This window comes from Cotesia glomerata, linkage group LG9, assembly GCF_020080835.1.
Source record: "Cotesia glomerata isolate CgM1 linkage group LG9, MPM_Cglom_v2.3, whole genome shotgun sequence".
Classification (NCBI taxonomy): domain Eukaryota; kingdom Metazoa; phylum Arthropoda; class Insecta; order Hymenoptera; family Braconidae; genus Cotesia; species Cotesia glomerata.
Window position 1 is genome coordinate 6,695,569 of NC_058166.1, and position 26,989 is coordinate 6,722,557.

A 26,989-nucleotide genomic window follows, 5' to 3' on the forward strand; every position below is an offset into this window, starting at 1 on the left:
TTTTTATCATCATGAATGATATTTTCACAGTATCGATAGAAAAAAAAAATAGTCAGTTTTTTTGGCCCAGTCTAATATATATATATATATGTCGGAGGAAGAGTGGTTTGGGCATTGTTAGAGTCCTTTGGATCATTATCAGCCATCTTTATTTATTTCACAATAATCAAATATAACAAAGACTTTGATTTGGAATATAACGTACACTAACTCGTACAAATAATAAATTTAATTACAAATATTTTACTACGATTGATATAACAGTTAAAGACGTTGGGGAAATAAGACCGAGAACGAATCCGGGGTCAGCAGGATGTATGCGATCTTTACTTGATCAATGCTCAACGAGAACTACTGTTCCAAGTACCCTAAGTACTTATTCACTCAAAATATTTCGACAGCCCTCATTGTCTGTCGATATTTCTAACTATATACTTTTTACTTCTATCCTGTGACCTCGGCTACGTTTGGTGACCATTGTCACTCCGGACTTAAGCCCATCGTCATAACCATAAAAATATAATCAGCTTAAGTCGTAAATAATATCTAAATATTCTATGCTTTACAATTTTGCTTAAAATTAACAGACAAACTAAAATCTTGGCAATTTCCAATCTCTGGAAAACCCAGCTCGATATTATCTCCGACACGGCCAACCTGACGATCACACGTCCTCGGGTGCATCTGTAAACATGTTATTACAAACCGTGTCAATTTTTTTTTTTTTTTTTTTTTTTTTTTAAAGCTTATGTCCAGAGATTCATCAGAATGACAAAAACGTTCGACCACCTTTATTACGCTACGCGTTTCCTTGAGAATACCTTTCCATCATTCCGTTCACACTGAATACAAGCCATATCCACCACAGGTATAGACCTCTAACACTCAAAATGGTTTGCTACTGTATACCATATACAGAAAACTTGTGTATCACCATAGTATTCAACTATGTACACCTTAAGCCCCCGCCACATTGTCAACCACATATGACACACGTAGTGCAGCTTACAACATCTCTGGCCCCCGCCATCTCACCAGCTGGCCCTCGCGCCCTGACAATCTTGATAAACAAAATTGATTCAAACTACCCTGAGTTTGCAGTTGCGACTACAGACTGGCGCAGATAGTGCAGCCTAGAACTTCATCTTTGGCCCCCGCCACCTCACCAGCTGGCCCTCGCGCCCTGACAATCTTGATAAACAAAATTGATTCAAACTACCCTGAGTTTGCAGTTACGACTACAGACTGGCGCAAGTAGTGCGGCCAACAGATTTCTTTGGTCCCCGCCATTTCACCAACTGGCCAGTCGTACCCTAGCCAAATCACTCTAGATTTGCTTGTACGACCTACAGCTTGGAGCAAGTGGTGCGACCTTACATCTACCATTAGTGCTGAGTCTCTCCCCTGGTGGTTTCTGACTCTGTCTCAGAGTCTTCATTGCTCTCCTGATCAACAACTTCTTGATCATCAGAAGCATCCAACTCACTAGGAATATGGGATTCAGGCATTTTTCTCAAGTTTTCATGGCAGTATTTATACGTTCTATTACCCATTAAAGACTTTAAAGTATAACGATTACCGTCGAGAGTTTCCGTCACCACAAATGGACCTCTGAACTTTGGATCGAGCTTTGTTTGATTTCTCTCTTCATTTTTAATTAACACAAAATCTCCTACTTTAAATGAAACTATCTTTGCTTTATTCTTATCAAATCTAGACTTATCATATTTCGCATTAATTTCTATGTTATCAATTGCTTTTTGCCGTACGTCAGAAATATCAATTTCTTTATCGTCTTGATCAACTATCATTCCAAAAGGTCTAGCTACTTTGCCGATTAGCAACTCTAACGGACTAGCTTTAGTGACTCGATTAGTAGTACAATTTATTGCTAATTGAATTTCATTTACAACTGCTTGCCAAGAGTTTCCACTCGTTTCGGCTGCAGTAAACATACTTTTAGGGTACTCATTACGCGTTCTACCTGGCCATTAGCCCGACTTGAACCCGTAGCTATAAGATGTAATTTTGAGTTTTGTGAGTTACAATACTCTTGAAATTCTTTACTTGTGAAACATCTACCTTGATCCGCAATTATACGGGTCGGTGGGCCAAACAATGATATAGCATTTTTAAGAGCCTTAATAGTATTGACACTATCTATTTTTCGAGTATGATATAATAAAACAAATTTAGTAAAAGCATCTATCAACACGACAACGTATTCTTTTGAATCGTTCTTACCCGTTAATTTACCTGTAATATCCATGTGCACTATATGCCAAGGGATGCTGGTCTTAGGAATAGGATGAAGCTCTGCTTGTACTTTGCCTGAGCTTGACTTGAAAACTCTGCAAGTATAACAGTTATCAATGAATTTACGAACATATTTCGTAATTCCTTCAAACCAGTAATACTCGCAAACCTTGTCAAGTGTTTTCTCCCCATCCTAAGTGCATAATTGACTCATGTACATGATTTATTACCGACCACCTAAAAGCACGTGGAACAATAGGTAAACATAATGTTTTACCTCGCCTTTGGATTTTTCGGTGGAGTAACCCTGACCGTACTTCATAAGTTTTAGCAAGATCGGACGCAATCTCATCATTTTCTAAATCAATTACTATCTTACTAATTTCTGGGTCACGCCGTTGCTCAACAAGAAGCCAATCATCGGAAATTTCCGTCAAATTTATACTTTTCTGTAAAATTTTATTTGAATTACTACGCAATTGTTCTGTAACAGGATTACGCGAAAAGAAATCAGCGTGAGCCATTCGTTTACCTTCTCTATACACAATATCAAATTTAAAAGTCTGTAAGAAAGCCCACCAACGGTGAACCCTTGGTGTTAGGTCAGCCTTTTTCTGAGAGGCTTTTAACGAATTACAATCCGTAATTACTACGAACGGTCGGCCATGCAAATAATGGCGGAAAAATTTTACTGCGTTAAATACAGCTAGAGTCTCTAATTCATATGAATGATATCGTGACTCAGCTGAACTAGTAGCTTTGCTATAATACTCGACAACTCTATTTGAACCATTAAATTTTTGCATTAATATAGCCCCATAGCCTTCAGAGCTAGCGTCTGTGTGCAACTCTATAGGAAAGTTCGGATTGAAGATCATTAGTACAGGCTCATTAGTCAATACAGAGATTATTTTCTGACGGATATTTTCATGTACCTCAGTCCATTCAATATTTTTTTTGCTACCTGAGGTCAAACGGTATAAGGGTTTCATTACCTGTGAGAACTTTGGAATAAATTTACGAAAGTAAGAAGAGAGACCGATGAATTGTCTCAACTGAGTTACGGTTCTCGGTGCAGGTAAGACAGTTAAGGCTTCGATTTTACGTGAGCTGGGACGGACTTCACCAGCAGAAATTTCATAGCCCAGGTATTGTACTTGGGTTTTGAGAAACGAGCATTTTGAAAAATTAAAAGAGAATCCGGATTTAATGAGAATACTGACTACTTTTTGAAGTCTGTCTAACGCTTCCTCGATAGTTGAAGCTATAATCATAATATCATCCATATACACAATGACGAATGTATATGCAAGTTCTCCTAGGGCTTTTATAACAGCACGTTGAAAGACAGAGGGTGCGTTCTTTAGCCCGAATGGCATGGTCAAATATTCATATTGCCCATCAGGCGTTACAAACGCCGTACGTTCAATTGATTCTATCTCAACAGGGATTTGGTGAAATCCACTGGCCATATCTAAACATGTGAAAAATTTAGCACCAGCAAGTCGCGCTATTTGGTCGGCAATGAGGGGTAAAGGAAATTTATCATCTATCGTATTAGCATTCAGTTCCCGATAATCGACGCACAAACGATCAGAACCATCTTTCTTTTTAACTAATAATATAGGACTTGCAAACGGAGAGCAACTCGGACGAATAACATTAGCCTTCAATAGTTCATCTACTCTATCCCGTACTACCTGCCTTTCCTCAGCACTAAGACGATACGGTCGCCTTTGTACAGTTACATTAGGGTCAACTAAACGTATTATAAGCTCCCCTGTATTAACACGAGTACTTGGAAACCCCTGAATAAATGAATCGGTATATTCTTTTAAAATAGAAATGAGTTTCTCTTTATCATCTCTAATTACGTCAGTATCAATATCATTAAAATGTATTTTACTAATAGATTCGAGTTTATTACATACGTTAATCAGTTTACTTTTAGATAAGCTAAAATTATTTGAAGTTATATTTACATCAAATCCTTGCCCAAGAATTTCACGACCAATCAATACGTCACATTTTAAATAATCATCTGCAATAACATGAAAAAGTATCTCTAACGTATGGCTATTAATAGTTATTTCAGACAAAATTTGTATCGTACAGTTCACACTAACATTTCCAATGCCCTTTAAAATTATTAAATTATTTTTACGTTTACCCGCAAATTTAGCGGCAAAACTTTCTTTAATTAACGAGCATTCAGCTCCCGAATCAAACCAAAATGAAAACGACTCACCACGATGGATCAATGATCCTGATGGAGCTGCTACCGTACAGATGTCCACACGACGCTCGTTGTTGTTACCATTCCCGTTGTTTTTTGAACCTCCACTCGCTAATGTTGGACATCTTGAGGCAACGTGTCCCACTACGCCACACTTGAAGCAGGTAACAACGGATTTTTGTGAGGTAGGCCTAGTGGCTACCTGGCTATTAGATGCTCGTTCTGATTTTCCTTTATTAATTGAAGGGCAATCAACACTTCTGTGTCCTAATTTTCCACATGAATGACACTTAATCGATGACAACGATTTAAATCGTTTAAAATTAGGCTCCGTACGATCATCTTGGTGTGGAGCGGACCTTTTTCTTGCATAATTAAAGGCTTTCAATTCATTTTGGAGTTGGTTACGTGATTTAATATCTGTCGTAAATGATAAACGTTGAAGACGCGTATCACACTGTGAAAGATGAGCGAGTACAACAGACACCGCGATTTCTTCGACACTTGCACTTTTCCACTTTGAACAAAGCGACGCCAATAGACGACTTGAATATGAAGACAAGCACTCACCATCTTTCGGACGACTATTTTGTAAATTTATTAAAGTGGCCGCCGATGTTTCTAGTCCACCAAATCTCGCGATGAAGAGATCTTTAAATTCAGTCCACGTTATCCCAGGATAACATACTTGAGATAACCACGAAGATGCAGATCCTTGAAGAGCTTCACTTAACGCGATAATAAGTGCACTACCCTCCTGAGGACGTTCCGCGAAACACATATCCACGGTTGAACACCAAGCAGCTGGATCCGCACTTGAATTTTCAGGATTGAACTTCGGCAAAGACATTGTAACGGGTTGGTACCGTCCCTTGGTCACCCCTTTATTTAAATTTAATAATTAAGGGCGCCACTGGAATTTTTATCACGGTTTCCAGAACCGGTCCAAGCAAGAGAGATATCACAGGGTCGAGAGAAATCATAAAAATTTGACATAAATAATAACAAGTAGATTTGACATTGATCATGAATTTATTTTCTTAATTTTACATAATTAAATTCTATTTTAATTCTCACACACACTCACATACCCGAAAAATTTTCTTAATCCTAACAGTACCCTCTGAAGGAGCGTCTATACTGTAGTTTCTATCATAGTTTCTTATTCCTACGATACCCTCATAAGGAGCGTCTATATCATAGTTTCTATCATAGTTGCTTATTCCTGACGGTACCCTCATATGGAGCGTCTATACCGCAGTTTCTACCTAAGTCGCGCTGTCCACAGGACCCTCACGCTCTAAGACTCTAGATTTGACCTTGGGTGGTCGCCCGGACCCCTGCCCAAGGTTCAAACCGTCCTTAGCCCTTTCGCTGTCGCCCGGACCCTCACTACGGGACTAAGGAACCTGAAGTCGACTAGGACAGAGGAGGATACCATGACACTAGTCGACAACCTGCTAATACTAACCTCCTCGACAGCCCGTGAACGAGGAGTATATAATGTAAATTTAATTTTCCACACACACACACACACACAATATAATAATTTCATCCAAACACACTCTTGACTCTAATTAACAATCATTTTTAAAATTCTTAAATACTTTTTTCAACATGACTTCCTGGGAATCAATTTTCCCGGTCCCTAACTTGACTTCGATAAATAATTTTATTTAATTTTGGTCGCTTAGTTATTAATATCACAGTAGCGTTTTATTCAACCAAAATTTTAGATTAATTAAAATTTACTCGAATTCAAACTGCCTGAATAATCGGCTTATGTCTATTTTGAATTCCAGTAAGAATTTGAGACTTAGTCGTCAACTTGGCTAAATTTTTCCAAGGCTAAATTTTTATGTTCATTATTTTTGAAACTTATCACACTGGAATTTGACAATTTTATTTATCGAAGTTTTTGAACAATTTTGATCTATTGACAATTTTACGCTTGTAATTTTTTATAAATTAATTTACTGCTTGACAATTGTAATTTTCTAAATTAAAGAATTTTATTTTATTTAAAATTTTTTGATATTTTCCCAAAGTTAATTTTAATGAATAATTTTCATTTTAAATTTTAATTTATTTTTAATTGTTGATTTTATTAATCAATTTTAATCTAACTCGGATAAATCTCTAATTTTAATTCCCTTTAGTTTTATTTTAATTTATAATTTATAATAAATTTAATCGACAGAATTTCGCTCAGATGAATGACGCAATTTAACTCAAATTTGTCGATATTGAACTTTCTGATTTTATAAATTTTAACTTGAACTTATTTGACCAATTTTATAGAAATATTAATTTTAATTTTAACCTCTTTTATTTTTAATTTTGAAATTTTTCGACTTGTCAAATTTTCTATTTATTTAAATTTCATTTTAACTAATTTTAACTTCGACTTATAATTTAGATATTTTATTTGAATTCGGATAATTAATTAATTAATCAAGTAGGGTGATTGGAAGACGGAACCTGGCCTGTGCCTAGAATTTCCGGGAGCGACGCAATAATTTACCGAGGTTAAATTTTCTGTACCTGAGAAATTTTTGGCGATTTCTTTTCTTTTAATTCGGCTTCCGTTGTCGTTTCTGTGGCCTTCGGTCTAGGCAAATTTTGTCCGCCAAATTACACAGCTCTATCAGGTATCTCGGATCTGGTTAATTGCGTCGTAGCTCGGGATTTAGTCAACGGTGAATTAAATCTGGAAATTCAGGATAGTTAGAATAATTATTGGAGGATATTTAGGCTGGCTAAATGCCTAGCAATAAATATCAATTATAAATGTTCAATTAATCGCTCTGAAGGTTCCACAAGAAACTCAGAGGAAAATAAATAATTACCTGTTTTCCAAGATCTCGTGCTGGTGTCTCGGGCTCCGGCTTCACAATGTCGCTTTTCGGTGCGCCAACTTCACTTGCCCCTGGTGTGGAATTATCCCCACCCGCGGAACGCTTATTTTCTAGGCCCCGGAACTTATGTTAATTTTTATTGTTACTGCGCGAGCATCCTAGACCACAGCGCCCAGTGATCCGTCGATAACTAACCGCGGCTAGGGTGAGGACCTTCAACGGATAATGAAGGAGCCCCGTGACATTCCCCCCTGCCAGACGTTCACCAGGGCGTGGTGGTCCCAGATGTTCGCAGCTTCAGGGAATAGACCAAGAATAAAGCTTTATTTGGAGTGAAGATGTTATTTATTTATTCGTCAGGTACATCCTCATCGAATCCCTCATCGTCGTCGAGTACCAGTAGGTCCTCGTTTTCGGGTCCTTCAGGTACTCGGTCATCAAAAATAGGGACTTCTTCATTCCCGGAGTCAGGTTCCTTCGGTGAGTTTGGATTTGACTCATAGTCATCGGGCTGGAGTTGGCGTGGTCCTCGATTTTTCTTTGATTTCTTCTTCTTCTTTCTGCGCCTCAGTTGGCGAACCAGGACTTCCCGTCTCGCAGCTTCCCTTCTCTGATCTATCATTGGTTCCGGGATAGCATTCTCTGGGAACGGAAGTGGTCCTGGCAAGGCAGCGGCTTCATCCTGCCAACCTTCTGGCACAGCTGGTAACTGGACTGGATCAGTTGGAGACTTGTTAGTCTCTCGAGAGTCAGAAATGGGCGTGACTTCTTGTTCTGTCGTCTCGGGCTTGTCTTGTCCTGGGGAAGACATATGAGACACAACTGGCTCGAGCTCTTGTTCCGAAATCTCGGGCTTGTCTTGTCCTGGTGAAGACATCTGAGACACAACTGGCTCCAACCCTTCTGCCTGGTCTAGGTGTTCTGCCGGCTGGATTACTTCAACGGTAGGAGTCGACTCCAAATTTTGAGTCGGTTCAGGCGTCTCTCGGGTTGTTGGGATGTTCACAGGAGGTCCCAGACGTCTCCAGACTCCTCTAGCCGGGACAGGGTGGAGAATCGGCACGAAGTATCGGCTTATGGGCCGAGGTGTGAGAGGTGCAGGTGCAATAGGCCTCAGGAGTAGTAACGGCTCCGTGACTGGCCTTGGGAAACAGGGTCTGCCAGGTGTCATAGGTGTATAGAAATACGGGTTCGGAGAGGGATAATCTGAGGGAGTAAAAGGCTTCGGTATCGGTACAGTTGTAGGCACTGGATCAGCTACTGAGGACGGTCCAGTTACTGGGGAAGATGGGTCTGCTCTAGGTGGTAGGATCGGTGAGTGGTGTCCTCCTCGAGAAGATGTAGCAACCTGATGTTCGGGTTGAATGTCAGAGACTGGCTCTGACTCGACCTTCTTTACATCTTCTTCGAGTTCTGGGGGCATCGGGGGGAGTAGAGTTTTCCGGTCTCCCCATTTCTTTAACTCCTCGACCGTCGCAGCTTTTCTCCATAGCTTCCAAGCAAGCTCGGGGTCCGCCTGGCCAGATTTGAGGATTTTAGCAAGGTGAGCTCTCCTCATGAGCCTCCTCAAGCGAGCCTTTTGCCCCATCTCACCCTCAACGTGTGGCGCGGCATCTCTCCTGGCTGGTTTCCCTCTGGTTAATTGGTTGCCGTTTGGCGGTCGTTCACCACGTTGATGTGATGACACATCTACTTGGCGGTCTTCCTGCTGGTGGTTTCTGCCTCTCTGAGAGCGACTGCGGCCATCTCTACCTGCCTGCTGGTTGCTTCTCCCTCTTTGAGAGCGACTGCGGCCACCTCTGTCTGCCTGCCGATTGCTCTCGTTCAACCTCTTCATGCCTGAAACAATTTGGAATTAGTTTTGGGTTCATTAATTAGCTAGACTTAATTCTAGTTATACGTCTACTCCGGCGCGGGATTTTTAGGTCTGGGATATAGTGATTACCAAGCCGTCTTCCCGTATCACTGCGTAACTCAACTACTATAGGACTAATTAACTTATGAACTATTGCTGGCCCTAGATATTTAACTCCTAACCCTGCGGAATAATTTTGAGACTTATTACTAAGTTTCCTATTTGGGTAGTATACTAAGTCACCGACGTGGATGTCCGGGAACTGGATTTCTTGGTCTTGACTTTTATTTTGTTTCTCGGCCTCTTTCTTCATGTTAGCCTCAATTTTGTGACGCAGTTCGTCGAGTCGTTGGATCCTCTTGGCCCAATCGGGGTTATCTTGACTGAAATCTTCAAGTTCTAGTTCTGTCGGTTTGCCTGCTAGACGCGGCTCCTGTCCATGAACAAGGAAATAGGGTGACAATCGAAGAGAGGCATGGTATGAACTGTTGTAGGCCAGTTGGAATTCTCCTAAGTGCTGGTCCCACTCAGTTTGGTCTTTCTCAATGTATGCTCTGATCATTGGTTTCAGCGTGCGATTTAGGCGTTCAACAGGATTTGCTTGAGGGTGCTGGACCGCTATTGGTGAAAAACGGACTCCAGTTTCCTTCAAGTAATCTTGTATTTGTCCATTCACGAACTCCTTGCCGTTATCTGTCACTAGGAAGAGTGGATAGCCTCGGAGTGAAAATGTCTTCCTGAAGGCTTCCAACACGGTACTCCCAGTATGCCGACGCAGTGGATGGAACTCTGAAAATCTCGTGTATAAGTCTTGTATTACCAGGACGTATGCGTTACCTCGTTTTGACCTCGGAAAGGGTCCCATGACGTCAGCTGCCACTATTGCCCATGGTTTAATTGGCTGTCTGGTCTGGAATGGTGCTTTTCGGGAAGTTTGATCATACTTCACTCGCTTACATGTGTCGCAAGCCTCCACGAAGTCCTCAACGTCTTTATACATGCCTGGCCAATAATATGACACCTTAAGCCGCTCGTACATCCTATTTCTGCCTAGATGACCCGCATCTGGCTCTTCATGGTTAGATTTTAAGACTTGGAGAACCTCTGATTCTTTCAGGACCAACTTCCAGGCGCTATCGTCATCGAGGATCGACTTCTGTGGGTCAGGCCGGTGATAATAAAGACGGTCGTCTTCTATTTTCCATTCAGGGAAGTCTCCTGGATTCCTGCGGACATTATTCTTCTTCAAATCATACCAGTCCAGAGCTTGTATGTGTACTAATTTGATGTCTTTCAGCTGGTCTTTGACCTCCAGCCAGTCTTCCGGGAGTCTGTCTTCATATAGCCGAGACAGAGCGTCAGGTCCTTCGTTTACGGTGCCCTTCTGGTATTTTACAGAGATTTGGTTCGTGAAGAGTTCGACAGCCCACCGAGACAGCCTACCATTCGGGTCCCGGAGAGAATGTAGCCATTGTAAAGATGCATGGTCCGTCACAACTGTGAAGGGTGCGCCCTCGAGGTAACACCTCAGTTTCCTTACGGCCCACACTACGGCTAAACATTCTTTTTCGGTGGTCGTATACCTAGTTTCAGCCCCTCGGAGTTGTCTGCTTAAACAGATGATCAGATATTCTTTCTCAGTTTCTGGATCCTTTTGGACGAGAAAAGCCCCCAATCCAGTGTCACTAGCGTCGGTGTACAGAAAATATGGTAACCCTGGTCTAGGTACAGCTAGAGGTTTGGCATTTATCAACGCTAGTTTCAATTCCTGGAACGACTTCTCTTCTTCTTCGCCCCATTTCCACTCTGTAGTTACACCTGTCAATTTATTGAGAGGTCCTTGTGCCTTTGAGACGTTCTGAAGGTGTCTGTGGTACCAATTAACTAGGCCGAGGAAACTACGCAATTGTTTCCGGCTAGTAGGCCTGGGGAAATTAACAATTGGAGCTATCCTCTCTGGGTCTGGATGTAGTCCTTCTTCATTCACTATGAAGCCTAGGAATTTGACTTCCTGTCTGCAAAATTTACACTTGTCTGGGTTGATTTGTAGTCCGAAATGACGAAAAACTTCTAGTAGAAGCGACAAAATTCGTAAGTGGTCCTCGAAAGTTTCGCTGATGACCACCCAATCATCTAGATAGGCGAAGACTTGCTCAGCCCATTTCAGTGGTAACTCTCGTTCCACTAGGAGTTGGCAAAATTTTTCCTTGACTACATCCATAGCTTTCTGAAAAGTGCTCGGGGCTCCAACTAGTCCATAAGGCATGCGAAGCCATTCAAATTGTCCTTTGCCTTCGGCTGAAAAAGCCGTAAGAGGAATTGACGTTGTGGCCATAAGAATCTGGTGGAAGGCCTCTTTCAAGTCCATCGTACTAATAAATACAGCCCCGTGTAAAGCACTTAAAATCCTGAGCATATTTGGAAGTGGATGGGCTGGTGGAAAAGTCACTTTGTTTAACGGCCTATAGTCGACGCAGAATCTCCATTTGTTTCCAGGTTTTTCTACCATGAGTGGTGAACATGACCAGACACTATAACTTGGGCGGATATATTTTTTCTCGAGAAGTTCATCAATCTGCCGGTTTAATTCCTGGTTCACGATTGGACTCCTCCTGTATGGCTTAATGCGTACTGGTTCAGCTCCTGGCTTCAGGACTATCTCATGCTCGATGATGTGAGTCTGACCAGTACTGGGCTCTTCCTCGAATTTCTTCAGTTCTTTTTCCAGGAAATTTTGGAGTTGTTGTTCTTGATCTGAGGTTATGCTGTTGAGACTGGCGAAGTTTTCTTTACAATTGATGACTTCAAACGGGTGTACTTCGGAGCTGTCCTTGAACTTCCAGGTTTGGCTGGGACAGTCGATCTGGACTGAAAATTCCAGGGCGAAGTCCATGCCTAATACCACTGAGTGTCCAAGGTTCGGCAAGACACTGAAGTATTGCTCACCAGCGACAGATCCGATCTGTATGATAAATGGTGCTCCACCAGCACTCTGGCACAAGGTGTGGTTGGCCAATAATATGCCTCGTTTCGTCTGGTCAGACCTCAGTTCACCTGAAGCATATTCCTTGATGTCTTCATATACTTTCGCGTTGATGTAGGAACGTTCACTGCCTGTGTCTAGTATGCCATTTAGTTTGACGCCAAAAATCCAGATGGATACAGGGATCCTAGCGGTCACGGTTGGAGCCTGAGGGCCAGTTCCAGAGATAAACTTCCTGCGACTCGCTAGCCTGCGTTGGATTGCAGTTGGTAGTGGACAACCTTGAAAAATGCGGGGGATAAAGGCCTGTCTTGCCACGGCTGTCGGCGTCGGTCGGTCTGCCTGCTCTGGAGAGTCGGGGACTGGATCCAAGACTCGTTCTGGCGGCACCGGGACGCTCTCAGTTGGTTCAAAACCAGGATCGACTTCTTCTTCCCACTCATCTTCGTCATCTTGGTCGTCGTCTGTATTTAATTGGCCTAAAAGGATTTTATTATTAGTGTTTAGACTTTCTACTCTTACCTCATCAGCTGGAAGTAGAGGATTTTCTAACATCTGGACTGCCTGAGTGAGTAACTGGAGAGCCTGGTCTTCATCAGTAACACTGGAGTTAATTTGGTCGACAATTTCAGAGAGACTAAAAGCTCCTTCAAGTAGAGGAACTAACGGCACAGTTAAACTGTCTGCCTGTTTTTCCTCTACTCTGGTGATATTTAAATCAGGGTCTTGTACTTCCTGCTCGTCTTCACTTTGGTTGAGCGGTGAGAATTCCTCTGATACCGATGACAATTTCTCAGAGGCCTCAATGTCATTCCCCCTTGTTGAAGCTTCTCCAGGTGGACCCAGGGGGAAGTCATGGGTCACCCTTAGGCGTTTTTTACATTATCTTGGGAAGAACTCGGATTAGCCTGTGCTTTTGGTTCTCCCGGTCTTTCTGTGGTTCTAGGTTGTTGATTTTCTGGCATGATGATAACCATATTACAATTATGTCGAGTATGACCAATGCCATAGCAAAGATTACAAACTTCTCGCCTGGGGTTGTCACATACTTCAAACATGTGTCCAGGTATACCACAGTTGAAGCATGGTCTAGCTCCTCTCGGGTATGGGATACTTTGGTATCCTATGTTGTCTACATTTTGAGTCTGGTTGACGACCTGGGGGGCTGGCTGAGCAAACTGCGCTGGTGGAGGTAGCTGTTGTCCTCCGGGACCTCTTGGTCTATACGGTGTTGCGTATCGAGGTTGATATGACGCAGAATGGTATGCCTGGTTATTATTCCGGCGTTGGACCCCATATCGACTATCATACATCGTCACTCCTGGAGCCATGATGGCGTTGAAGCTTGGAAATTCCAGTTCTTCTACTTCCGGCGTTACTTCCTCAGGCTGGACTTGTATCATGCCAAAACGTGGTTTCTCGGCATGTTTTGTTGCTTTATTCAGAGAGAGAGACTGGCTAGCCTCTTCGAGACAGCGTGTAGCTTCATGGATCGCATTTAATAGTTCTTCATATGAGGATACAGGTCTGGCAAATACCAGAGTCCTCAGTTCATCGGTCAGGTGATTCCGAATGCACGCTACTTGCTCGGCTGCTGGCGGGGGAGCCATCATTGCCTGATACTTTTGCTGTACATTCAGGACGAATTCAGTTGCATTATCACCTGGTAGCATCCTCATTCTGCTGATTTCCATGAGGAACTGATGGTCAGTTGCTGAGCTGCCGAAAGCCTTTCTAAATTCTTCCTTGAACTGGGCAAAGTTTGACCACCTGTAGTAACTCGTGTCAAGCCATCTAGCAGCAGGTCCTTTTAGTGTATGGCTCACCACTCGGAGCAATTCTGCCTCAGTCCACCCTTCGCGGAGTGCTCGAGCTTCCAAGGCGTTCACAAAATCGTTTGCTGATAACCCAGGTTGAGGAAAACTCAGTCCAGCCATCTGAAAACTGTCCTTGATGTCTTTCCAACGGTTATTGCCGTAGGTAAATATTGGAGTCACGTTCGGCATTCCTGGCGCATTCCCATTGGGAAAGGTTGTCTGGTGAAAAGTCGCGGAATATGGTCTTTGTTGACTTGTATTTGCTCCTGATGATGTTAGATTCGGTATTCCCGGCGCATTCCCATAGGGAAAGGCTGCCTGGTGAAAATCCGCTGGATTATACCCTTGTTGATTTACGTTAGCTCTAGTTGGAGCTGTTGGTGGCCTCTGTGCTTGTTGTTGAGTTGATTGTAGCTGAAGAAGTTGGTCAATCAATCGTGTCAGCTGTTCAGGAGTAAACTGGGCTGTTTGGCTCGACTGCTGTGGATTTGTGGACTGATGTTGTTGCTGGTGTGCTGTTCTTATGTTTTGTTGGTCTACGACTGAGAGTTGTTGCTGAATTCTGCGTGGTGACGGTTCACGCGACGAGTTTCTAGGAGAGTAGAATACTTCCCCTCCCCCTAGACCGTCGGCTACCTGGTTGACGGTTGATCTGCGTAGATTTAGTTCCGTCGCGTTCCAGTCTACTGGTGACAACGTCACGTTCATTCTCGGTGTTTCTCCAATTTGTTTCCTCAGTTGTTCTATCAACGTTTTATTCTGTTCGTTGATAGTTCTTTGATGTGCTGTCATTTCATTGACCCGTTGTGACTCTCGTGTCATCCTGTCTAGCCATTCTCTCATGCCACGTCCTGAGTCATCAATGTGTGATTCGTTTACTTCATCAGAGAACATCACGTTTTGTCCTGTAGATCTTCTTTTTGACGTTGAGTTGTGATTTCCCTGGTCGTTACGTGCTTGATCTTGAGTGTTCTCGCGGTTATTTTGAATATTTTCGGTATTATTCCGTTGTACATCCTCGTTTGTTTCATCAATAGTTAACATATTTTGAAATCTGCTTGCCTCTTCAAGTTGTTGTCTTTCAAATTCTCCAGATGTTACTGTTTCTAAACTTCCTGGGTTTCCCCGGTCGCGTGTCTGCCTGTCATCACGGCCGCTGTTTATCAATGGTAAGTTGCAATCTTCTGTTTCTTCGTCTGATAGACCTTGGGACCTTGTTCTGACTCCGTTTTGTCCACTCATCGTCTATCTAGTTGTTTCTGTAGATCAAATATATTTTGTTATTTGTCAGATTTTATTTAATCTGCTAAAAATCCGTTAAAACGAGGATGTAAATTTAACACGAGAATTACGTTTTAAGTTCGAGGTATTCACGTTAGTTTAATCACTTCAAGAATTTATATTTTAGACTTAGTTTATGTCATGGTCACTGTTATTCACTCCACAAGAATTTTAATCTGTTGCTTAAATTTATTTTCAGTGTCTAATTTTAGTTTTCTAAATTTTTCTTTTGAATAAATTTTCGGTTTATTCTTAATCGTTGAGTTATTTCTATGTATTATATTTTTAAATATTTATCCTCTTTATTAATATTAGTTAAATTTATGAAAATTTTGAAAAAACTTTTGAAAGTTTTTTTTTTTTTTTTTTTTTTTTGCAATTACTTATGTCAAAATATAATTATAATTTCTCAACAGGTCTTTTGTTCGTTGGGCGCCAATGTAACGGGTTGGTACCGTCCCTTGGTCACCCCTTTATTTAAATTTAATAATTAAGGGCGCCACTGGAATTTTTATCACGGTTTCCAGAACCGGTCCAAGCAAGAGAGATATCACAGGGTCGAGAGAAATCATAAAAATTTGACATAAATAATAACAAGTAGATTTGACATTGATCATGAATTTATTTTCTTAATTTTACATAATTAAATTCTATTTTAATTCTCACACACACTCACATACCCGAAAAATTTTCTTAATCCTAACAGTACCCTCTGAAGGAGCGTCTATACTGTAGTTTCTATCATAGTTTCTTATTCCTACGATACCCTCATAAGGAGCGTCTATATCATAGTTTCTATCATAGTTGCTTATTCCTGACGGTACCCTCATATGGAGCGTCTATACCGCAGTTTCTACCTAAGTCGCGCTGTCCACAGGACCCTCACGCTCTAAGACTCTAGATTTGACCTTGGGTGGTCGCCCGGACCCCTGCCCAAGGTTCAAACCGTCCTTAGCCCTTTCGCTGTCGCCCGGACCCTCACTACGGGACTAAGGAACCTGAAGTCGACTAGGACAGAGGAGGATACCATGACACTAGTCGACAACCTGCTAATACTAACCTCCTCGACAGCCCGTGAACGAGGAGTATATAATGTAAATTTAATTTTCCACACACACACACACACACACAATATAATAATTTCATCCAAACACACTCTTGACTCTAATTAACAATCATTTTTAAAATTCTTAAATACTTTTTTCAACATGACTTCCTGGGAATCAATTTTCCCGGTCCCTAACTTGACTTCGATAAATAATTTTATTTAATTTTGGTCGCTTAGTTATTAATATCACAGTAGCGTTTTATTCAACCAAAATTTTAGATTAATTAAAATTTACTCGAATTCAAACTGCCTGAATAATCGGCTTATGTCTATTTTGAATTCCAGTAAGAATTTGAGACTTAGTCGTCAACTTGGCTAAATTTTTCCAAGGCTAAATTTTTATGTTCATTATTTTTGAAACTTATCACACTGGAATTTGACAATTTTATTTATCGAAGTTTTTGAACAATTTTGATCTATTGACAATTTTACGCTTGTAATTTTTTATAAATTAATTTACTGCTTGACAATTGTAATTTTCTAAATTAAAGAATTTTATTTTATTTAAAAATTTTTGATATTTTCCCAAAGTTAATTTTAATGAATAATTTTCATTTTAAATTTTAATTTATTTTTAATTGTTGATTTTATTAATCAATTTTAATCTAACTCGGATAAATCTCTAATTTTAATTCCCTTTAGTTTTATTTTAATTTATAATTTATAATAAATTTAATCGACAGAATTTCGCTCAGATGAATGACGCAATTTAACTCAAATTTGTCGATATTGAACTTTCTGATTTTATAAATTTTAACTTGAACTTATTTGACCAATTTTATAGAAATATTAATTTTAATTTTAACCTCTTTTATTTTTAATTTTGAAATTTTTCGACTTGTCAAATTTTCTATTTATTTAAATTTCATTTTAACTAATTTTAACTTCGACTTATAATTTAGATATTTTATTTGAATTCGGATAATTAATTAATTAATCAAGTAGGGTGATTGGAAGACGGAACCTGGCCTGTGCCTAGAATTTCCGGGAGCGACGCAATAATTTACCGAGGTTAAATTTTCTGTACCTGAGAAATTTTTGGCGATTTCTTTTCTTTTAATTCGGCTTCCGTTGTCGTTTCTGTGGCCTTCGGTCTAGGCAAATTTTGTCCGCCAAATTACACAGCTCTATCAGGTATCTCGGATCTGGTTAATTGCGTCGTAGCTCGGGATTTAGTCAACGGTGAATTAAATCTGGAAATTCAGGATAGTTAGAATAATTATTGGAGGATATTTAGGCTGGCTAAATGCCTAGCAATAAATATCAATTATAAATGTTCAATTAATCGCTCTGAAGGTTCCACAAGAAACTCAGAGGAAAATAAATAATTACCTGTTTTCCAAGATCTCGTGCTGGTGTCTCGGGCTCCGGCTTCACAATGTCGCTTTTCGGTGCGCCAACTTCACTTGCCCCTGGTGTGGAATTATCCCCACCCGCGGAACGCTTATTTTCTAGGCCCCGAAACTTATGTTAATTTTTATTGTTACTGCGCGAGCATCCTAGACCACAGCGCCCAGTGATCCGTCGATAACTAACCGCGGCTAGGGTGAGGACCTTCAACGGATAATGAAGGAGCCCCGTGACAACATATTGCGATTAGTGGACACTGGTTTTGTTACAACCTTCATTAACTCTATCAAATTCCGATTTTGCATTTCCATTAGCAACTGGAATTGATTAGGAGAAAAACCCGTAGCTGATCCAGATCCCACTTCTGATGTCGGAGGAAGAGTGGTTTGGGCATTGTTAGAGTCCTTTGGATCATTATCAGCCATCTTTATTTATTTCACAATAATCAAATATAACAAAGACTTTGATTTGGAATATAACGTACACTAACTCGTACAAATAATAAATTTAATTACAAATATTTTACTACGATTGATATAACAGTTAAAGACGTTGAGGAAATAAGACCGAGAACGAATCCGGGGTCAGCAGGATGTATGCGATCTTTACTTGATCAATGCTCAACGAGAACTACTGTTCCAAGTACCCTAAGTACTTATTCACTCAAAAATATTTCGACAGCCCTCATTGTCTGTCGATATTTCTAACTATATACTTTTTACTTCTATCCTGTGACCTCGGCTACGTTTGGTGACCATTGTCACTCCGGACTTAAGCCCATCGTCATAACCATAAAAAATATAATCAGCTTAAGTCGTAAATAATATCTAAATATTCTATGCTTTACAATTTTGCTTAAAATTAACAGACAAACTAAAATATTGGGAATTTCCAATCTCTGGAAAAACCCAGCTCGATATTATCTCCGACATATATATATCTATATATCTATATCTGTATACATATATATATATATATATATGTATATATACTTATATACCTATATATAAGTATTTACAACCAAATGTCGACTTATATAAAATTGAACCTAAGTACATACTTGATTAATGTCAGTCTATGTATATTTATATACAAAATCATATATAATCTGATAAGCCTGACTTATAATAACCCATATACACATATATAAGTTATTGTTACATATAACTATACATAATTATATCGATATATATATATATATATATATATGTATAAGTATATTCAGGCAAAATTGTTTTTTCTCGAGTTGTGATTCGTCCGAAAAAATTTGGGTTACTCAATGACGCGCGCCAAGTACGATAAAAATTTTTTTCTTTAATTTTTAAATTTTCAACAAATTTTTTTTCAATTTTTTCAACATGATGACGGTTTCTTGGTATTTTTTTTGTATTTTACATTTTTTTGTAAAGAATAAAAATTATTGAAACGCGTATTATTTTTTTTCTAAAGTGCGAATGTTATTGAGATGAGTTTTATGAACGTGGACTTGGCGCAATTTTTTACAGTGAAACTGTTTTTGTTCGGATTTCCTTAAACTTTCAGATGAACTTGTCCTAGCAGGTAAAACACGTATACATGAACAAATTCAAAACAAAATCAAAAGTCTTATTAACGATAATACTGTTGTAATTCATGCTTATAAGAAGTGTATTTACAAAAAAACTGTAATTCACAGTACAAATTATACCCGAGCTACAAAAACAAATGATACCTGTGTACAATTACAGTCGGGTCAAATAATTCGCATTCATCATTTAATCGTGATTAAAGAATAATGTTATATTTATGGGCGTCCTTTGAATATTAGTCCTTATTCAATTGGTAATGTTGAAATAGATCATATTCATCGTATTACCAATAGTTGCGAAAATGATTCAATAATAATGTGCATTTCTAATTTCAAAGAAAAAGTTATATTTGTTGAAATTGAACAATCTCAATATATATGCTTTTTCCCATATATTCTAAATATAAATTGATAACAGCTATACCTAATCATTATTTACATTTTTCATAATTTATTGTACTACACAAAGAAATATATGATTCTATCATGTAAACTTATGTTGATTAATAATAAAACTCCATGTTACGTGTGATGATCAAACTCTTTTCTGCATATTATTATTACAATTTATATGTTCTAAAAATTTCATAAATCAATATCTATTTTAATACTATATTAACACGTAATCCATTAAAATACTTATCGGATTTTTAGCAAATTCGAATTAAAGAACAACTGTAATTTTTTCATTATCTATAATAATGAACATAACAAAATATTGATTAAATGATAATTTAGTAAATACTTGAAAGGAATACAATTATAATTCCATTTCTATTTATAATACGAATCAGTATACTTGTGTATACTTTGAAGCAATTAAAATTAATTAAAAATTTTTATTGACTTTAGTTATTTATGTTAATTTTATTCACCCGCGCTTCTTAAAATGGATGTATACAAACAAAAACCTAAGCAAGCTTTTAATTTAGTTTCATTGCGATGTTGATATTATAGAAGTGTTTTGATACCGAAAAAAACGGTAGTATATCAAGTACGGAAGTTGATGGTGAGTCTATCAATGACATCGATATTCAAAAGTAAAACACTTCCAAGGTAAACTGAATTTTAGATAAAAAAATATTATCAATTTATAAAATGTTTTCGATCATTTTTTTATTTATTATTTATTATTTATTTACAGCGCAAAAGAAGTAAGGGCACAAACGGACTTGATAACAAAGAAAATGTACGTTATAAATATACTCTCTAAATTAATCGACGATATTTTATTTAATTTAACTTTTTTTGCTAAAGTTATTTCGTAAATATATAATGCACTAACAAATCTATAAATTTATATCCTTTTTTTTTTTTCATTTTTTGAAGGACCCAAAGAAACCAAAGAAAATTAAAGCAGAACCCGGATTATCTACAGTAAGTTTAAGAAAAAAATTTTCTCTTATACATAATCAAAATCGATAAAATAAATCTTGTTTTGAATTTGTAATTTAATTCCTGATTTCCTTATTAGTCACTTTTAATTACTTTTAAATACCAATGATAATTAATTTGCAAAAAAACCAGATAAATGTATTATCATGTAACATTATTAAACATTTTATATTTAATATTTTTATTTCTATTCTGTTTTACAGAAAAAGGCTATTATTACTCGAAAAAATGAAAAACTTCCAAAACCAGTACGTATCATAAGAAAAGTTTCTCTCTGATCATCAATGTAACACAGTGGCCATTGATTGTAATTTTTTTATTTAGATTACTATGATTGTACCTCAGAGTCATAAGCTTGACGGAAATCGTGGAAATTTGAATGAAACAAAAACTCTGAGAGATGGTATTGAGTTTCCTCCTTCACCTTCACCTACAGAAGTGTCGTCGAAATTTCTAGATCACGCTACTCCATCTTCAAACAAAGATTTAGTGCAATTAACAACAGCCTTTGACAGAGCTAGTACATCAAAAGTAAAAGATGATAACGCGAAAGATGATATGATAATCAATGTGGATATTGAACCAGAAACAGATACGTAAGCTCCACATTTACAAATTCATAAAACATTAAATGTAAATAGATATAAAAAAGTGTTTCCATTACAGAATGGAAAAATGATTGCAATCATGGTATTCTTTTTCTGATGCATTGTAGTAGTACTGCCAATATTAACATATTTTTTCCTTAATTTATCTATTTGATTCTTTTTTGTGAATTCACTTGTATCTATATTTTTCCCTTTTATTAACATAGAAATATTTGAAAAACAACAGTTGATGCAGCCGAAATATTTTTTAAATCGATAATTGTTTTTTTCAGCTGTGGGAAGACTGGAAAAGATAAAAAAAAGAAAAAACATAATCACAGTAAGGATCAAAAACTACTGACATTAATGGATCAAATGCAACATGAGCTTCATGAAATTAGAAATGAGCAGAAAGTCCAACGACAAATGTTACAACAAGTATTAGACTTTTGTAATGAGTATAAAGGTATACTAATATATTTTATAATTTTCAATTATTTTCAGTAGAATTAAATTTTTCGATATTGACACTAGGTATGCATTCGATTTTAAAGAAATGAAATTAAAATTATTAGATATTTTCGATTTGCAAATTTAATTATAGAATAATGTTAATCAATACACAAAATCTATTAATTGTAATTAGAATTTTATAATTTTTTTTTTTTTGCGTATGACGCCAATATAAAACTTTTATTTTATCATGACAAGGCCAATAGTTTATTTACAGATTTTTGTAATACTTTCTTTTTTATTCATTTTTTAAGTTAAATTAATAGGAAAGTTAAAAATCTAAAATTATCATTGAAAATGAGTGAATTGCATGAAACTAATGAAACATTTTTTGTTTTGCACTCTATTTTTTTTTTTTAAAGTTAGTTAATTAAAGTTGATACTAATGAATTTATTTTATAGATACGCCATCAAATCGCGAATCAGTTGAATTGGAAAAAAAAACTGGGTTCCCTAAAGTTGGTTTCACTCGGGTGTCCGATAATAGTGTAAGTATTTTTAGTATTATTTTCTATTCTTGCAGAATTAGAAAACTTATAACTTTAATTAAAAATTATTTTAGATTCATCTAGGCCAAGGTGTTTACGTGGCCAAAAACTCTTACTTGACGGCTATTAGTAGAGCTAAAAGTGCTTCTCAATTCGTAAGAAAAATAATAATGGCTGTATTCACAACTGAAGAATTGCAGGCTTGCAGTGTTCATGGAGCGAAGTCCAATAAAATAAAACAAAATAAACAAAAACCGGCACTAGATCCAATAAGATTGCAAGCCGTAAAAGGTATAAAGTAAAAAATTTTAATAATTATTTTATAGTAATGAATTCGTTTTTTGGCAATTGACATCAATTAATGTTTTAATTAAATTAGTTTAGAAAATTTATATCTAGTGTTGAATAAATTACTCTAAACATAATATCATATCTTCGGGAAAAAATCTAATAATGTTGCATGCATGGATGACTTTAAACATTGTTCATATTTAGTCAAATCTAAGCTGATCAAAATAATAATGTGGAAAAATTTAATTACAGATATTTATTCATATTATCTCAAGGAGTCAGGAATCCCAAATCACAAATATGATCAAGAAATCAAAGCTTTTTACTCTTATGTAAGTAGCAAAATTACTGACAGTCGAGCTGAGTCAAAACGTCCGCTAAAGGTAAATGAAATTGTAAATTATTATAATTAAAAATTGAATATACAAGCATTGGGTTTAAAAAGTAGTAAAATTCCATTTTGAATTTAGGAGGAGAAAAAGTTGAAAGCTAAAGATGACTCTGACCTTGAAGAAGAGACTGTAGCTTCTAGTAGCGAAGACGAAAGCGAGGAATCCGACGACAACATTAGTGATAAAAATAGTAATGAAAATTTAGAAGAGTTGGAGAAAAAATTGAGTGAAAGCGATGGAAGAGAAGAATTAGAAAAGAAAGATGAAAAGTTTCCTGAGAAGGTGGATGGAGAAGAAAAGAAAGAAATTAATGATAATGAAAATTCTGACAATAATAAACAAGATGAAGAGAAAAATAATTCTTCTTCTGAAAAAGAAGACTAAAAATTTTATGCATTTTTTAATTTAATTTATATTTGATTATATTATAATTATTTAAAATTTACACTTTTTTATTATAGTCATAATTATATCAAAACGATTATTTCTAATAAAGCTGGTCTAGTTTCATGAATATTTTTTTTTAATTGCAGTCAATACTTGGAGATGCTGCATAAAGTTTTATTATGATAAATTTTCTTGAATTTGGTATAAAAATTATCCTCGTTAATTTAACAGTAATTATCAATATTTTATTTTACTTATAAATAACGGTAAAGATTGTTTTTAGGCCCCGTATTCTTTGTTAGAAGTTTATATTTATTTTCTCGTAAAAAATCTCATGAAAATTCTGATAAACAATCTGAACTAATTATCTGAATCAATCTCATACAATAAATTTTGTATTCAAAATCCGCCAACAATTTTTTTCGAAATTTAACAGAGAAAGTTGGGAACAATTTTCTCATAAAAACTGTAACTCCAGTTTATTAATAAGTGAAATCTGATACAATTATTCCAACGATATTCTTCTATTAGATCTGATAAACATGGTTTCTTATAAATACTCATATCTGCCTAACTTCAATTATAACTATTTCAATATTCTGATAAATTTTATCAGAATCTTGAGAGCAAAATTTTTTTGACGAACTCGTTATCAGAAAATAATTTTATCAGTTATAACAAGGTTTTCCGTGGACAAATGCAGACCATTTTCTGATAGATTGTTTTTTTTATAAGAATTTATCAGATTTTTTCCTCAGGGATAGTCCTATTTAACTTAAATATAGTATGCTTGGTAATTTTATGTAATTCTAAGTAACGGTAAATTACTAGGAGATAGATTAACTTTTAATAGTACTGAATCAATATTTTTGAATAAAGAGAAATATGTTTTCTTTGTACGTTATAATATTAATAAATAAAGTCCTTATCATTTGAATTAAGTGGTATTTATTTATTTATAAAAAAAAATATAAAAATAATAAATAGTATGAACATTTTATAAAAAAAAAAAAAACAAAAAACACCAAAGCTATTCTTAATTTATGCTTTTTCATTGGTTTAACAATGAAAATTTTTATTTTTTAAGCCATAACTCCGACAGACTCCAAATTTAGCTAGAGTCATCTATATGTGATGCAGAAATAATCTAAGAGCGGATTTTACAACAACCAACCGCCGAAAAAGTTTGCGGTGGTGGGTGTTAAAATATGAAATTTCCATTTCCAAACTTTAAACTTCTTTATGTATTTATATTTATATTAATTCAATAAAAATGATCATAATAATAATTATAATGATAATAATAATAATAATAATAATAATAATAAGCGGTGCTTGCTACGTGGCCTCCAAGCGGCGCATCGCGGGAAACGCAGACCATAACACCAGGTCTGTAGGCGAACGACGTAGCCGATGCAGTGGGCCAACTACCCACTGCATTGAAATACTGACAAGGAAACTCTCTCCGGTGTCCCCCTCCGATTTTGATGAAACTGAGATATGTTATTCTCCGTCGAAATCTAAGAGACACGTATTTTTTTTTATCTGCGGAAAAACATTTCTAGGGGGTGAAACTACTCCTCAAAGTTTAGCCTCCAAAGGGGTGTTTTTCAAGTTTCGCATACTTGCAGTTTAAATAATCGAATGGGACCAATTGCATAATTTTCAGGGTGGAAAATCATGAAAAATGCTTTTGGTTTTATAATAAAACAATGGATAGAACAAAAGTTATGAGGGTTGAAAATCACAAAACTTTTATAAAAAAAAAACTATTCGATGGATTTCAATGAAACCAACGGCAATCGGAAGAGGAAAAATAAGTAGAGAATACGTCTTTCGGGGTTTTTCCGAAAAATTAAGTTTAGGGGGTGAACATCCCTTAAGCATATCTACATTAACCACCAAGAAAATATCGTTTTTTATATTAATTTCGATATGAATTCATCAATAATAATTTGTTCGTACATTTCTAGCATTTAGAAAATAATAATAATATTATATCTTAATATTTTACTTACTTGTTTACTTCTCATCCCAAACTTTATTTTGTGTATCGGGACATCAAATATTATAAATGTCATGTAATGTGAATCTGTTTTGGAAAAAAAAAAAAGAAAAAATGCTTACAATATATGCTTTACTATAATCAAATTAAATTTAAAAATAATTAACAAATGAATTTTTACAAAAATATTTAATTTTCTGATGTTTATGAAATTTACTACTTAAATTCATCATTTTGTCATATGCAGATCTATTCAATATATGTTTTGCAATCGTGATGTTCATGAAAAAAATGTTGAAAACACAACGACTTTTTGCACCATGAACAGCAGATAATTGCTATATTTTGACAACCAGGAACCTCACAATGAGAATTGCATGATCCGTGAAATGCAAAATCCACAGGATTTTCGAACTCATCTGGTTTTACTTCTGTGTAGCCACTTTTGTACCACGAGTACTTGAATAAATTTATGTACCGAGGAGATGACAATTGGATATGTGTAAGTGATTGTAATTTTATAATGTTATTTCGTAAATGCAAGTTTATGTCCAAATTCATCAAAACTGTACGATCCGAAAAATATCGAACAAAATTTTTCCATACTCGGAATCCAAAAACATCAAGCGGTTGAATTTTCCCAGTTGTATCTTTTGGTAAGATCATTACTTCAGTATCTTTATTTGTTGGTTTAACGCTTTGTACAACTTGAGGACAATGCCCAGTCCATGAGTCAATTAGTAATAAAGATTTTGGGCCCACATTTGGAAAAAACACCCTCTCCAACCAAATTTTGAAATGATCTGAAAATTAAAAAATATGAACTATTTGTATCAACAATAACTTATGCGCAAACCAGAAAAAAAAATAAAGAATAATTCGTACCTGATGTAAGTTTTCCTGATTTTGATGCTTCTATGTATACATTATGAGGTCTAAAAAGTGTTGTTTCAACTATTGGTCCAAATTTACCACTTGGTTCTTTTAGAACCAAAAAAAGTGGGGATAAAAGCTTTCCATCAGCGGATACAGTTGGTTGAACTGTGTAACTATGAGTAGTAGAAGTAACAGATTGTACAAGACATTCTACTTGCTTCTCTCCTTCAACAGCTAAAGTTCGACCGGAATGCATTTCCAACTGAAAACCACTTTGATCTGAATTATATACGTTTGCTAATTCATAAATTTTAATTTTTTGTTTTACATTATTGACGAATTCCTCAGCTTGCTGTTTTAATTATTTACTATCTTCAATGGTTTTGGACGTGATAAACTTATTTATTTTTCTTGATACGATGCGATGTGCTCTTTTGAATGACGCGATCCACTTTGTTGATGCTTTAAAACGGAAATCTTCCGCACCAATTTCTTTTTGAGCTTGTAAGGCCCATCTTTTTATGTCACAATCATGTACGATTAAACCTGCATCTATAGCTGCTTTGAAATTTTGTAATGTATATTCACAAATTCTTGCTAATTTTTCCTTATAAGTCCCTCCCTGATTTAAAGTATGAGCCCATCTTCGTAACTGTCGCACAGATTGTACCTTTCTAAATTTTTGTCTAACACTGTCTAAACTTAAATTTCTTTTTTGCCACTACGCCAGTACTCGACGGCTTT

General features: G+C 36.6%; 2 protein-coding genes and 1 long non-coding RNA gene across 3 annotated transcripts; all 3 read right to left on the minus strand.

Annotated features, from left to right (window-relative positions):
- Positions 1-6,918: 6,918 nt before the first annotated feature.
- On the minus strand, positions 6,919-9,314 carry LOC123271276 (proteoglycan 4-like). Its single transcript, XM_044737552.1, has 2 exons — positions 7,342-9,314; positions 6,919-7,202 (listed from the first exon to the last, which is right to left on the minus strand). The coding sequence occupies exon 1, from the start codon at positions 9,185-9,187 to the stop codon at positions 7,700-7,702; it is 1,488 nt and encodes a 495-aa protein (XP_044593487.1). The 5' UTR covers positions 9,188-9,314; the 3' UTR covers positions 6,919-7,202; positions 7,342-7,699.
- A 7,989-nt stretch (positions 9,315-17,303) lies between these two features.
- Positions 17,304-17,970, minus strand: LOC123271291. Its single transcript, XR_006510822.1, has 2 exons — positions 17,727-17,970; positions 17,304-17,587 (listed from the first exon to the last, which is right to left on the minus strand). It is a non-coding gene; the product is annotated as an uncharacterized LOC123271291 (long non-coding RNA).
- Positions 17,971-25,618: 7,648 nt separating this feature from the next.
- Positions 25,619-26,599, minus strand: LOC123272181. Its single transcript, XM_044738880.1, has 2 exons — positions 26,255-26,599; positions 25,619-26,172 (listed from the first exon to the last, which is right to left on the minus strand). The coding sequence occupies exons 1-2, from the start codon at positions 26,499-26,501 to the stop codon at positions 25,619-25,621; spliced, it is 801 nt and encodes a 266-aa protein (XP_044594815.1). The 5' UTR covers positions 26,502-26,599.
- Positions 26,600-26,989: the final 390 nt, after the last annotated feature.